General features: G+C 49.9%; 1 protein-coding gene across 2 annotated transcripts in view; it reads right to left on the reverse strand.

Moving 5' to 3' along the window:
- The window catches only part of PDE8A (phosphodiesterase 8A), a 206,053-nt gene that overhangs the window by 13,205 nt on the left and 177,986 nt on the right, over positions 1-14,862 (reverse strand). For both annotated transcript variants that reach the window (XM_044980092.1, XM_044980093.1), the window contains exons 17-19: positions 10,705-10,903; positions 6,139-6,356; positions 4,812-4,944 (exon numbers count right to left, since the gene is read on the reverse strand). In XM_044980092.1, the coding sequence (XP_044836027.1) occupies positions 4,812-4,944; positions 6,139-6,356; positions 10,705-10,903 (550 nt within the window). The remainder of the gene's footprint in view (positions 1-4,811; positions 4,945-6,138; positions 6,357-10,704; positions 10,904-14,862) is intronic.

Genomic DNA, 14,862 nt, shown 5'->3' on the forward strand with positions numbered 1-14,862 from the left:
TAGCTGGTGTATACTTCAGGCTGAAATGTTTTGTAAAATTTTAGCCATTTCTAAAAACAAGGTAAAGGAAAAATGTTGGTTTTGCTAATATTCAAAAATTCTGGAAACCTTTTGTTTGAGAAGCTCTAGTGCCCTCACGCTTTGGAGCAGGGATTTGAAATTCGGCAGGTGGCCTTTGAGTCAAGGATATGCCTTTGCTGTCTCTGTGAAGATCCACCCAAATTTGGCCAAGTTGTAAGCATTTGAAAAAAAATCACAGTTCACACAAGCTCAGTAGAGACTTGCTAGCTCTTCACAGCTTAATTGCTTAAAGATTCCATCTACTCTGATCTTGCTCCAGCCTGGGGCTGAGCAGTCATTCCTTGTAATTGAAGTTCCTGGCTGCTCTGGGCCATGCCAAGTCCAAGTCCAGAACTGACAGCAGGGAGCTGCCCCTCCACTGCTATCAATGACACCCCCACTCCTCACCGCTGCTGGGCCGTGCGGAGGAGAAAGCTGCATGATTCAAATGCAGAGTGGACAAGAGCCAGATCTGGGATGGGGTAGGAGGGTTATGCTGGGACAAGATCCAGGGTGTTTGTGCTTGGGGACTGCAGGTTGACGGAGAGGGGAACTGGGACGGGGAGTTCATGGGGGAGACTGGGACTCGCTTAACGAGGAGAGTGGGACTGGGAGCTACGGGAGGGCAGAGGACATTGGAACTGGTTGGGCAAGGAGACTGGGGGCATGGCTGCACTTGCAGATGTAGAGCACAGCAGGGAAAGCACTGTAGTCTGTCCACACTAACAGCTGACAGCGCACTGGCATGGCCACATTTGCAGCTCTTGCAATGGCCACAGAGAGCAGTGCATTGTGGTAGCTATCCCAGCATGCAAGTGGCTGCAACGTGCTTTTCAAATGGGGGGAGTGGGGTGGAATGTGACAGGGAGTGTGTTGTGTGTATGTGGGGGGAGAGAGGGTGGGTTTTGGGGGGCTGAGAGCATGTCAGCATGCTGTCTTGTAAGTTCAGACAGCAACAGACCTCCCTCTCCCACCCGCCTCTCTCTCTCTCGCTCTTTCTCACACACAGTATTCCACAGTAATGGTTGCTTTGTCTCGGAGCAGATAAGCATGCTGGCTGTCAGAAATGGAGCTTTCAAAGGGCATATCGGCATGCCTGCAGTGATTCCAAAACAATGACAAGAGTGGCCACTTGACTTAAGGGGATTATGGGACGTTTCTGGAGGCCGATCAGAGCACAGTAATGCAACACCTCGTTCACACTGATGCCCGGGTGTTTCAGCCAATGCACACCAACTATTAATCTTCTCGTTGAGGTGACATACCAGGAGCACTCTAGCCCTGGAGTCAGAGCGCTCTACGTGCCTTGCCAGTGTGGACGGGTAGTGAGCTAGGGCGCCCAGGGTTGCTTTAATGCGCTCTAACTCGCAAGTGTAGCCAAGCCCTGGGACTGAGAACCAGTGAGTGAGTGAAAAGAAGTGGGCAGAGAGGGACGATAAATCTTATGAGGAGACGGGATGCACGGGGAGGGGAGAATTGGGACTGGCTGAGCAAAGAGTCTCGGACCAGGAGCCAAGTGGTGGAGGAACACTGGATGAAAAAAAAACCCAACACCACACCAGTATGTGATCATGTAAATAAAAACCGTATCACAGCGTAAAAGGGTAGCATGTGTGAATTCAGGTTGTACATGTCATGGCATTCTGGCAGTTCCTAACTTTTGAATGCTTGACTTTGCAACCTTAATAATGTTCTTCTAATGCACTTTGTGTGTGTGTGATATATCTATAGAAGCAGCCATATTACAAAATATTTAGTTACTGAAATGATCAAACTAAACACACAAAAATATGTGAACTTGGCCCCCTTGAGATACATCTGTGAGCTAGTTTTGTTCTTCTCTTGGGTCTGGTAGCAGGAGACAGGCATCCTGATACACCATGGCTCATGGACAGTCAACTTGTTAAGTACACAAGGCCTTATCCAATGCCCACTGAAATCAACAGGAGTCTTTCTATGACTTCAGTGGGAAATGGATCACGCCCACCATTGATCGGAGTAAGGTGGCTGGGAACAATACCGATTTACCAGCATTTTTCCTGCTTTATTCAGGACAGCAGTATCCTAAGGAGACTTTGGCTTCACACTAAAAATTCACCCAGTTCCATTTGCCTCATTAGGATGCCAAGAGCAGCGATAACTCCCACTGGACAAAAGCTTGCTCTCTTCCCCCTTGCTCCAAACATCTTGAGAGAGAGCATGACTGTTCAGGCAGCATATGGGTGAATACCAGACCTGCGCCTCCCCTAATCTCTTATGCCACAGAAGCACTGCCCCCATCATTCAACACAGAGTTCACAGCTACAGCTTTACAAAAACTGCTCTGACATCATCAGGAAAACACTTCTAAAATCATTTCAGCTACTGTAATGGGGCTTTGCCCGCAGTGCTGTTGGGGTATAAACTTTGATAGAACAGTCTTTGAAACTCTTCTCTTTGCAAAAACCATTCCAGCAAAATTGCACTCCACTTACACTGGCAACAGAACTGCTAGCTGCAGCTGTTATTCAAACTGGTTTGTTTGTGTTTGTTTTTTAAAGAACGATTTCCTAACTGGCAATTTTGTAGAGTCCACAGGATTCCAGTTGGCTACTGATTGTGCCCATATGATACTGAATGCCACAATCAGATCTTCTGCCCACTTTCTTAAAAAAAAAAAAAATCTTTAAAAGACTCACAGCTGCTGCCAGACTGACAGCACTGAAAACTGCTGTCTTTTATTGGCAGAGCACGTGCCACGTGGTCAGCTCAGTATACACATCCCCACACTGCTCCACGATGGGCTCATATCCTGACTCTGAGCGTCCAACTCTAAGAATGTAATTCAGTCTCTGTTCCCACTCAGTCCTGGGCAGGGCCAGATTTACACCTTGGGCGCCCCTAGGTGCAGGGGCTCCGAGCCCAGCCCCACCCCACCGCCTGCGGCAGCTCCGAGCTGCAGGATGCCACCAACGGGAGCTGTGGGGTTACCTTGCTGCCCACGGCAACTCGGAGCTCTGGGGGCCCCCACCGCCCACAGCGTCTCGGAGCTCCTAACGTCCATGGGCAGCAGGGGTACCCCGCCACTTTTAACTGCCCCGCTGCCCACAGACCCTCAACTGCCCAGCACCCTCACACAGCCCCACTACAACTTCCCAGTGCCCCTCACAGACACCCACTGCCCAGAGCCCCCCCGCAAGCGCCCCCAGAGACCCACTCTCCCAAGTCATGCCCTCCAGCCGCGCTCACCGGCCCCACTGGAAGGTGACTCTGTCCGCCGGGCTGAGTGAGGAGCGCTCCAGAAGGGCTGCACAGGGCCGTCTCCCCCTCAGCAGGCTCCGCCCCCTGCTGGGACCCAGGAGCAGCAACATTTAAATGATTAGGCGCCCCTAGAATGCCAGCGCCCCTAGGCACATGCCTTCTGTGCCTAATGGGGAATCCGGCCCTGGTCCTTGGCCCCTTTGCAGGAAAGCCCAACAGTGATACCAGTCACTGCCAACTGTGATGATGGGTTTCCAGAAGGGACACTTGTCATCGCCTCTGGGTGCTGGAGAGAGACCCCCACTATATCTCATAGAGCAGGGTTCCAAGCTTGTTCTTGCTGAGCCCTGCCCCAACATGCTATAAAAACGCCAGGGCCCCGTCGGGGTGGGGAGGGGGAGATCGTGGGGCTCTGGGCCGGGTAGGGGGGGACCCTTGGGCAGAGACATAATTTTACTTCTATTTGGGGGGGCGGGGGGAGCAAGGGCTGGCAGGGCTCAAGCCAGCTCTGTCCAGGGAGGTAGCACCACCTCCACCTGCTGATTCACTCAGGAGGCCACCCAGCCTGTCTGGGCTGCGGGGGGACGCAATCAAAAAATATAACTCAAAGGGGGGGCTCAGTTCAAAAAGTTTGAAAACTGCTCAGAGTGCAGGGAGGGGGTAGCTAGGGGCTGTGTGCGGGCAAGGGGGTAGCTCAGAGTGCAGGCACAGGGTAGCTAGGGGCTGTGTATGGGCAGGGGGGCTCCCAGCGCAGCTCCTAGCTTCAGTGTGGGGGGAGGGGGGTGGCCCTGGGGCTCCCGGCTTCAGCCCCCTGCTACTCCTAACTTGGGGAAGGGAGGGTTGCTGGCTTCAGCCCCACGTTGCTCCCGGCTTTAGGGACTTGGGAGGGATCCGCCTACAGCCCCACGCTGCTCCTGGCTAGGGCAGGGGTCACCAGTTTCGGCCCCGCGCCTCTCCCGGCTGGGGAAGGAGGGGGTGCCGGCTTCAGCGCCGGGGCTCAGGGCACCAGGTTTCAGCGGCAGGGCTCGGGGCACCGGGTTTCAGTGGTGAGGCTGAAAGGGCTTGTGGAGCCCCAGGAGGGTGCAGACCCCCGGTTGAGAACCGCTGTCACTAAGGTTACTACGCAGTCATCAAATGTTAGTAGCCAAAAGGTGCTTGGATTACCACCCATTCAGTTTTTCTGGAATCATCCCATTTTTAACAAGAAAATCTGTTTCCCGTAAGTACTCTGATGAGTTAATGGGTCCCAAACATACTGCTGGCTCTGGGAAAACATCACCACATTGCAGCGTAAGTGATGTCCAAATTAGTCCCATTAACTTGCAAAACTGTGATGACCGGTCTAGACATATGTGCATTCAAACCAGTGACTTAGAGGTGAAAGACTCTCTCTGTATTTCCAGTGGGCCAATCACCATACTGTCTAGGTACAGCCCGTTACCAGTAGCTCGAGTGCCTCAATCCCCTTTTGTCTGCTTGTTAATTAAGGGAGAATTTGTTGTTTTGCTTACCCCATTTTCTTCTAGTGCTGCCAAGGGTTTATTAATGCTGTTGACAAATTTGTTGACATGCTCAAAGTGCTTTGTCATTTCTGTTGCTAGGACCATGTCAATAATGGCTTGACGAAGGGTTCGATATTCATTCCTGTTTAAAGAAGGAAACAATTAGACATGAGGGCTCATTCACTGAGGGCTGCTTGCTTAAACTAACTGAATCCCTCTGAAAAAAATACTATAGAGCACTAAACCAACAAGGAGTCTGGTGACTAACAGATTTATTTGGGTGAAAAAAACTTCACTTCTTCCATGCATCTGAAGAAGTGAGGTTTTTTACCCAGGAAAGCTTATGTCCAAATAAATCTGTTAGTTGTTAAGGTGCCACCGGACTCCTTGTTGTTTTTGTGGATACAGACTAACACGGCTACCCCACACTACAGAGCACTGGTGTTCCAGAGATGGGTAGGGGAAGGGAGAGACAGAGAGAAGGGGCTGGTAAGCTGAATCTATGCTATACAGATGCATTCCTTTTGTACAGTGGTGTGCAGTGAATTATACCTTAGGGGCACAATTTTGTCTCTCTAAGGGCTGCACGTGCTGGGTGGGAGAGGAGATGCCAACTCCTCAGCAGTGCTGCCAGGAGACACTATGTCTGCACATGCCTCCCACGGTGCTCTGGGCAGCACACTTAGCAGAGGGTCTTGCTCCAGCCAAGCTTCCGCCATCACTCTCTTGCTAACACAGCTGGGTGAGCAGGGAGAGTGGAGCTATGGCCATGCTCCCACCCCAAAATGCAGCAGCCTCTCCCTTTAGTCATCAGCCAGCCATATTACACCTGCCAACTAGTCCGGTGTGCTGAGGGGAAGGGGCTCCCCTTTCCACCCAGTTGCGTGCACAGGCCAACCATTGCTTGGCCTTAGAGGTCGAATGATATAAAATGGATTTTTCAAAGTGGAACTGACACCAATTTACAAACAATCAGATTCGCCCTTATTTTAATGCTATAAAAACAGCGGAAGTGTTCATATCGAGAGTTACACTGTAAGCTCCTTGTTCTGTGTTTGTGCAGAGTCTTGGCCCACGCCTACGGCTCCTAGTTTCTGTAGCAATACAAATCATCATCATCAGCAATATCATTTAGATGTTGGCATTCTCTGCAGTATGAGAGAGCGCGGTAGGTATTGTTTCATGAGCAAACCTACCACGGGGCTAACTCCACCCCTCCAGAAGCTGCGATTTTCCTCTGGTGTGTTTGCTTGCATTTCTTTATGCTGCTGTAAGATATGTAGAATAAGAATATTGTGGTTAATGGACTGATAAATGTCCCATATTTTCAACTCACCTCTCCATGTTTTTAAAGATATTGCATTTATCATCCCGTGTGGTGAGCTGGAAAGCCAGCGCTGCATGATGGCTCTCTAGCACCGCGGTGTCATTGTACAGGATCGCTAGTTCACTCCCTGCATTGCACAGGAAGGAGTTTGTTCTTCCTGGGTGATCCACATCATGGACAGTGGCAGCAATGAGAGCAGCAACCTCATCTATGGGATCCAGAGTTTGCTGAAAAGAGAAGTCAGGGACATTTAGGTTTCCTGGAAGAATCATTAGAAATCCTGCACTGGTCCTTAAAGGTTAAACTGAGCTGCTTAGAGGCAAAAGGCAGGATTCTGCAGACTGCTTAGGGTTAGATGTTCTATAGAGCCATGGAAAGTTCATTGTAAGCTTCATGGAACTTTGCATGACATTTTTGGACATTTTGTGCCCTCTAAATTTTACTTTATTCACAATTTGGACAAAATGCATCAAACTTGTAAAACTGAGTTTCCGCGTTCTGCCGTGACAGAAACCACCTTCACTACAAAATGAGTATTCTGACCTGGAAAAAGGTCTGTTGCTGCTCAAAAAATGGCTCAGTTTTGACAGAAAACAGGCCCATTTTTGGCCAAAAAAAAAAAAATCATGTACAATAGGCCAATTTTTGCTGAGTTCCGATCAGCTGTGGAAGATTGGTTCTGCAGGATGAGTGAAGATGTACTTTCCTGTCTAAGAGCAATCTCGGCACCATGGCTGGCCAGCAGCCTAAGTAGCACCCTACCCAGTGCAGTAGTTATCTCTGTTACATTTTGACGACTGGAGATAATTACATTCTCAATGATGCTTTCAGCCCGACCCATGGCCCAGGTGCAAGGCATTCCTTATTTTCTGGTGGAGCCTCAATGCTCCTCACTGGCTCTGGGGCTGCATTTTCTGGAGTTAATATGTTCTGATCTTTTTCCTGCGGTAAGGTTGGGGGGTATGGGCCTCTTTTCATCTGCAAGCTTCTTGGGATGCACCATCCACTGTGCTTTATGTCTAAAATTGTGCAGCTTTTGTTTCAGCCTTAGAAGGCCTTTAGTAGCGTAGGCAGTAGTTAGCAGAGAGCAGGAAATCTGCATCTTCTCAGCACTGCCCTCTTTTATATGGTACAGCACTCACTTGATCTCATTTTGGGCATTTATGGGAAGTGTGAATATCTACAATTCACTCAGGCTGAAATTCACCCAAGTGCAAAGGGCCCCACGTAAGGGTCTCAGAACGACGTAAGCCCTGCAGCTGGACTAGGGAGGAGGGGGAGTAAGGAATGGCAGATGGAACGGCTGTGACGGGGTGCATCTTCACCCCAGGAGAGCCACAACAGGGGTTCTCCATGCCAGTTGCAAACAGATTGGCATGAAATGAGGTCGTGGGGATGGTTCAGGGAAGGGATCACGGGATCTAAACGTATGCAGATCCAATGACCCCCAAGCCCCTGCATAAGGGGCATAAATGATCTGTGGGGCTATTCCAGCCAGCTGATGGGGGAGATGGAGTCCTTCCCTCCTATCCCCTTCCCCGCCATTGGATCTTCCCACACAACCAATGGCTTGAGCTTTCAATTTATGGAGAAAATCCTGTAGTTCTCTTACTTCAATGGAAGTTCAGCCTGAATACAGTCTTCGGGATTTGGTCCCAAAAATTAGCCACCAAAGCAATGCATTGAATTATCCACCAATATACAACAGCCCTCCATAAAAAAGCCACACCTTCCCGAAGAAATACGCACTCCATTAAATGTGCTTCTATTGTGTTAACTCGGGGCTTGTGTATATGGCCCTGCTGTGCAGGCTACAGGAGCGAGAGCTGCAGTGTGCAATAAAGTTTTGTGCTGTAAACTGCCCTGCGTTGACATGGCTAGTGCAAATGAAAAGGTACCTAGGTTGTGTTAGCATAGTCCTGTTTCAAACAGGACTACGTTAGCATGAACTAGGTGCTAGCAGGGTCTACGTGGGGTAGTTACAGCACAACACTCTAGTGCGCTGCAACTGATACCCCCTTAGTCTGCACCGTAGGTCCGTATAGACAAGCCCTCAATTGTAGCAGGTCCACTTGCATTGCTAGTGTTAACGGGCCCTTCGACGACACACACCAATTGTAGAAGTTAATTGGTACTTGCATCAGCAGTCTGTGGAAACCAACAAACCAACCACATTGGGGCCATCAGGAACAACTTGTAAACTCCAGCTTTATTTGGATCATCAAAATTTCAGCTCAACAAACCAGTACCTGCTTGCAATACTCCTTTCATGATACCTGGACATACACAGAGAACGAGAACAGTATAGCCATGGCTGACGCAGTCCAGGTGGAAATCCAGGATGCTTTCCTTATCTATGTACTGTCCCCTATAGACTCTTTGGGGCAACAGCAATGTGTCTCAGGCTTATTCCCTTGGTTTGATGAGATCGCTATGCTCTGTCCAGCTTTGGATGAATTTACAGTCCATCATACATTGATATCACATTGATGTCATACTAAACCCTACTGCACACCAAAGAAAACACAGTTCTACAAACACTGTTTCATTATTTTGTGGCCCAGATATGATTTTTCTTAATGCTCAATCAAGAATCTGGCTCAGAAATACTGCAGTAAAGTGGCAACCCTTATTCACACTGAGTAGCACCTGGCTTGCCACATAGTCCCAATGATCTCAATAGGTCTATTCAAGGAGTAAGTTATTACTCAGTGTGAGTATGGGTGTCAGAAGCTGGCATTCTACTCGGTTAAGCTTGAATTGGAGTTAACAAAACTGGTAACTGCTCAGATACCTGCGGTATCTCCTTTGCTTTTGTTTTATTACAAATTTTCTCTTCCTGTGCATCCTGCAGATGAATAAACTTTTTCAAAAAGGGAAGGGCGGTCGCACTTCTTTGGCATTGGAATGATTCCAGATCACATCTGTTTGTCACAGATAGTCACGGGACGGCAACCAAACCCTTGGCAACTTGAGGATTGAAAACTTCCAGTGAAATTCTCTCTCTTCCTTGGTGTATATTGCCTGAGAGTCGGCCTCTGGAGAGTAGGATAATGAGCTGCAGCTCCAGGTTATAATACACACCCCAGCTTTAATGAGAGGTTAGAAACTTGTTTACAATCACAAATGATGTCCCTTTGAGCAGGGTTCCACCACTAGCAATAGCCTCAGGGAGGCCAATTCAGGATAGGAAGTTTGGTCCAAAGCTGTGGCAGAGAAGCACCCAATGCTACAGGGCACGTGCGTGTAAGTGTGGCTTTAGTTTACCTTTGCACTCCCCAGATCCCAGGCCAGCTGTATGTCAGTCTGTTCCCCCAGTATATTTTAGAGCAGCCAACGGTCCTGTAACTATAAAGGATTCCCTCACCGCAGGCTCACTTCCATTGGCTGGACATGGCACAGCGGCTGTCTCCCTGTAAGGTGACCCCTGCTGATAGTTGCTCTGTCATTGTGGTGGTCTCTCTTCCAGCAACTTGGCCCTGCAGCCAGGTTACACTTTAGTCCACCACTTCTGGTGTAACGAAGAGTCCAACCCAGATGCAGTCCAGTGACCTTACAGCAGGTCTTCCGCCTGTCTCTGGGCTCCACAGTCCTTACACACATTACTTCAGGGGGTTTCACCTCATCTTGTTCAGTGGCTAGTAGGGGAATCCAGGCCCACCCTCTACTCTGGGTTCTAGCCCAGGGATCCTATAGCTGGAAGTCAAGGTCTTCTCCCTCACACTTCTTGCTGCCTCCTTGTACTGCTGCCTACCTCTTCTATTCCCCCCAAGAGTGACTGCAGACTCTCTCCCCACAGCCCCTTTCTGCTGTAAACGTCTTGGCTTCATAGTCACCAGCTCCTGCCGAGCTGATCTTCATGTTCAATTAAGCCTGGCTTTCCCTCCATGTGCAGCCAGGCTCCTCTAAGGCCCACATAAACCCTGTCAGGGCCTGTGAGAGGTACCCACCCCATCACAGGCCCCAATGGACCAATATGGTCACAGGGCATAAGGAAACCCCAGACATGCTTCCTTTTTTGCCACCACACCACTGATGTTGGCAATAGCAAAGGGCCAGGTTTGGCGTTGGAGCTGCTATGCTTTCTCCATGACACCTGAGTATCCTCTACATGGGGGTGAGTCTCCTGGGAAAGGACAGACAGGGAACAAGGCTGCTTTGTTCTGATGGTGTGGTGCAAAGCAGCCTTATATGGGCTTTTATTTTAAAGATCTATTGGAGAGTGTATTTCCAATGAGAAAATGTTGCTCACCCATTTGACTTTCACACTGCTGGGGTGACTGTAATGGATTGTTTTTTTTTAAAAGGAGGCTCTCTCTACCTCCTTCCAAGTACAGCCCAGCTCTGTGGTGCTGGAAACTACCACCAGACACAATTTCTTATCTAATATACTACAGGTCAGCTCCTCAGCTTGTGTAAATCAGCAAAGCTCCCTTGACTTCACAAGTACTATGTTGATTTACATCAGCTGAAGTTCTGGCCTTATATATCAGTTATTAGGGTTGATTTCTGCTAATGTTCCCACTACTCGCGTATTTTCCACCTCTACTGTATTTCTTATAACTGTACACTTACCTTTACCCTTTCTTTGGATAAGAAATAGGCAGTGGCATGCAGGACATCTGCAGAATGAGTAGAATTATGATAGGAGTTGGAGGAATGGTAGTTGGCTTCAATAACTTGTAACCACGACCTCAGAGTTGATTCTGAACAGTTTAGGAATTCACAGATTCCAAAGCGAGCAAACATTTTGAGACCAAGATAAACCAAAGGCCTGGAGAGAAAAAGAAACAAAGTTTTAAAACAAATGAGTTAGAAGGAAAACTAGACAGAGCAAATGAGACTAGCAGAAAAAGCATTTCTAAACTGTTGATATGTCAGATTAAGTATAACAGTTCAACTGTTCATAAAAATATACTCAAGATTTGTAGAATGCTTCCACCTAACCACAATGTTTGGGACTGATACTTCTGGAAGTTCCTGAGAATTATTAAAATACTGAACAGGTTCTATCCTCCCAGTAAATCCATTTACAATTTTTGTTCTAGGGAGTCTTCTGTCTCTCTCAGGGCTCTGTGTCCCCCGCCAGCCTACCCTCAAGATTCCATGGCTCATCAACCTTCCTGCAGTAGAGAGAGATTGGAGGTGACGCAGTGCTTGCTGCTCAGGGAGAAGAGGCACTACTCGCTCCCTTCTATATTCACATTGTTCTTCAAATATCCCACTGTTGCTGTATCAGTGTTACAGCTCCACCAGAGGGAGTGCTAGAGCACACCAGTCAATGGTACCTTGCTTATATTAGCGCTCCCACTCTTGCCAATGTTGGGGGAGTTGCAGCAGTGGTAGTGCAAAGGTGGGACACTGGGTGAGGGGGGGACATGTAGAGATTAAAACTAACACCACAGTGTAGACAAGGTCAGAGTGTCAGCACGTTCTCTCCAGCACTCCTTGCTCATGCCAGCTCAGGAAGCAACAGCTGGAATGCAGGAATCAAGCCCGACATTGTACTAGAGAACAAAAATCACAGGACAATTAAGCAGCCTGGAATAACGTCTAATCCCAAAGCAGAGAGCAAGCAGTATTTTCAATCCAAGAGAGGAAATATTGGTATAGAGGGGTATAGCCTATTCAGGAAGACCTGACAGGGAATGAAGGGAGGAGGTGTTGCATTATGTTCTGAGGTCCAGAAGAAGGTGAGAGGCAAACCAGCTGAACTTCTCTAGGTAAAGATAAAAGGGGAAACAACATAGGGGTGATGTCATGATAGGGGCCTATTATAGACGACCAAATCAAGAAGAGGAGGTGGATGAGGCCTTGAAAGAGCGAAAACAAGACCTGATAGTAATGAGGGCCGTTAACTACCCAGAAATCTGTTGGAAAAATAATATGGCAAAACATGAAATTTCCGATAAGTTCTTGGAATGTATCAGGGACAAATTTTTGATTTCAGAAAGTGGAGGAAGTAACTGGGGGGGAGACATTTGAGACTTGAATCCGACCAACGGAGAGGTATTGGTTGCGAATTTCAAGGTGGAAGGCACTTTGGGTAACAGTGACTATGAAATGATAGATTTCATGATTCTAAGCAAAGGAAGGAATGAGAGAAGCAGAATACAGACAGTAGCAGACTTCAATAAACTCCGAGAACTGGCAGGTAAGGTCCTATGGAAGAAAATCTAAGGGATAAAGGAGTTCAAGAGAACTGGCAGTATCCCAAGGACACAATATTAAAGGCACAACTTGAAAGGAAGAACAGTAAGAGGCCAATATGGCTCTAACAGGAGCTCTTTAATGACCTGAAATCAAAAAGGAATCAAATCAGTGAGGTTTTCAGTGGTCCCCAAAGCGGTGCATTGAGGTGCACCGCCTAGTGCCCCTGGTGCCTAGTGCCCAGCGGGGGAGAGGAGCTGCGGCCCCCCTGCCTGCCAGGGACAGAGAACTCCGGGGCTGCGGGCGCCGGTGCTCTCTGTCCCCGGCAGGTGTGGGGCCGCGGCTTCCCTCCGGCTACAAGAGGCGCCACAGCTCCCCGTCTGCTGGGGACAGAGAGCACCGGCGGCAGCAGCATCGGAATTCTCTGTCCCCAGCAGGTGCGGGGCTGCCGCTTCTCTCCCCTGCCATGGTGTTGGGGACCATTGGTACAGTACCATACTGTATTATACTGTACCTTAAAGGGGAGCCAACCTGCGATCGCGTTATATGCGATTTCGCGTTATGGCGGGGTCTGACTGTATTATATGGCAGTAATATGATTCAAAGCAATATAGCACCTTTCATTTCAACACTGGCAAATGTCTTTCACAAGCATTTTAAATTAGCAAAGTCAGTCAAAACATTACCTGTTAAAATGAATTAGTCTATTATAAGGGTGGCATGGCGTATTGCCACCCTCACTTCTGCGCTGCTGTTGGTAATGTGGCTGGGCGGTGGTGTGGCCTGGAGAGCACAGCTGCGGAGCCTGCCTGCCAAGCGGGGATGCCCCTCCCCCCCGCCAGGGACTGCCCCTGTGCACCCAGCTCCCTTGTGCATCCATCTCCCCATGAACCCAGGGACTGTCCCCCAGCCCCTCCCCAGACTCCTTCCCCCAGCCAGGGAATTCCCCCAATCACGCAACCCCACTGGGACTGTCCCCTCAGCGTCCAGACCCCCCCCAACATTGGGCCGGCACAGTCCTGCAGAGACAGGTGCCCTGACCAGGGCAGAACACCCCCTTCCCAGGGACTGCCCCTCCAGCATCCAGTCCCCCACCCAGAAACTTCTCCCCATGCACCCAGGACCCCCCTCTCCCCAAAGACTGCCCCCCAGCACTCAATGCTCCCTCCAGGGAGTTTGCCCCAGTTTCTAGCCTCCCATCCAAACCCCTTGCATTTTGCTGTGATGCTGGGAGCATCTTTCCCAGACCTGAAGAAGAGCTGTGTATGGCTCAAAAGCTTGTCTCTCTCACCAACAGAAGTTGGTTGAGCCAATAAAAGAGATTACCATATATACTCGATCATAAGCTGGTTCGTTTATAAGCCGACCTCCCCAAGATGCATAAGTAAAAATGGAAAATTTGTATAACCCGTTCATAAGCCGACCCCATAATTCAGGAGTCAGCAAACTTTGTTTAGCTCGAGTGTCTGCAGGCACAGAGGTAAACCTAAGTAAACAAAGTGTCCTGGCGCGCCAGCTGCTTACCCTGACGGGCCGGGACAGCAATTGGTGGGGAAATTTTTTGGGGAGGGAAAAGTTGGGAGTCAGGGGAGTAACCCCTGGGACCACCCCCCACATGACCCTACCTTTAGACCAGGACCCCCACACTCTCCCCATCCCACCTTATCTGGGGAGGCCCAGGGGAGGATGTCTCTGACCCGGCTGGAGCTGCTCCGGCAGGTTGGGCAGCACAGCCGCAGCCTGCTCCGGTGGGCCAGACCGGGCGGCACGGACCAGGGGTGGCTCCAGGCCCCAGCACGCCAAGCGCGTGCTTGGGGCGGCAAGCCGTGGGGGGGCGCTGTGCCGGTGCCGCGAGGGCGGCAGGCAGGCTGCCCTCGGCGGCTTGCCTGCGGAGGGTCCGCTGGTCCCGCGGCTTTGGTGGAGGCAGCCTGAGGCAGCCTGCCTGCCGTGCTTGGGGCGGCAAAATCCCTAGAGCCACCCCTGGCACGGACGCGGCATGTTCCAGTGGGCTGGGCCGGGCAGCGTGGCCGCATTGTGCTCCAGCGCCTGGGCGGTGTGACCATAGCCTGCTCTGGGGGGCGGGGCCGAGAGGCACGGCTGCAGCCTGCCAGCCCCGGAGCTGCAGCTGCTTCAGAGGCTGGGGGGAGAGCAGCGCTGCCAGAAGCGGAGAGACTCTGGCCCCGCCTCTTCCCTTCTGGCTCTGCTGGCTGTGCTGCCTCTCCTTGCTCCCTCCGTTGGGGGGAGGGGCTGTGTCCCACCTCTCCCTCTCTATACCCATTCACAAGCCGCCCCCCTTCTCTGGTGCTTCCCTTTTTTACTAAAAAAATTCGAACAAATATATACGGTACCTTGCCCATCTTACCCTTTTGGTAGGTATGTTTGAAAATGTTCATCTACTTAAATAGTATCACCATAACATGCTAGAACATCTGGCCTTCAAATCAAACTACCCTCACATGTGTGGCAGCTAGGAGAGAGTTATTACTATGTAGCATTAGTAGGCAGAGAGCTCACTGTGCTTCTGTATCAGGGAACTGTCACTCTCACAGCACTGAGTTTAGATTTAATGAGCTTTTTGTCTTG

This window comes from Mauremys mutica, chromosome 11 (assembly GCF_020497125.1).
Source record: "Mauremys mutica isolate MM-2020 ecotype Southern chromosome 11, ASM2049712v1, whole genome shotgun sequence".
Lineage (NCBI taxonomy): Eukaryota > Metazoa > Chordata > Testudines > Geoemydidae > Mauremys > Mauremys mutica.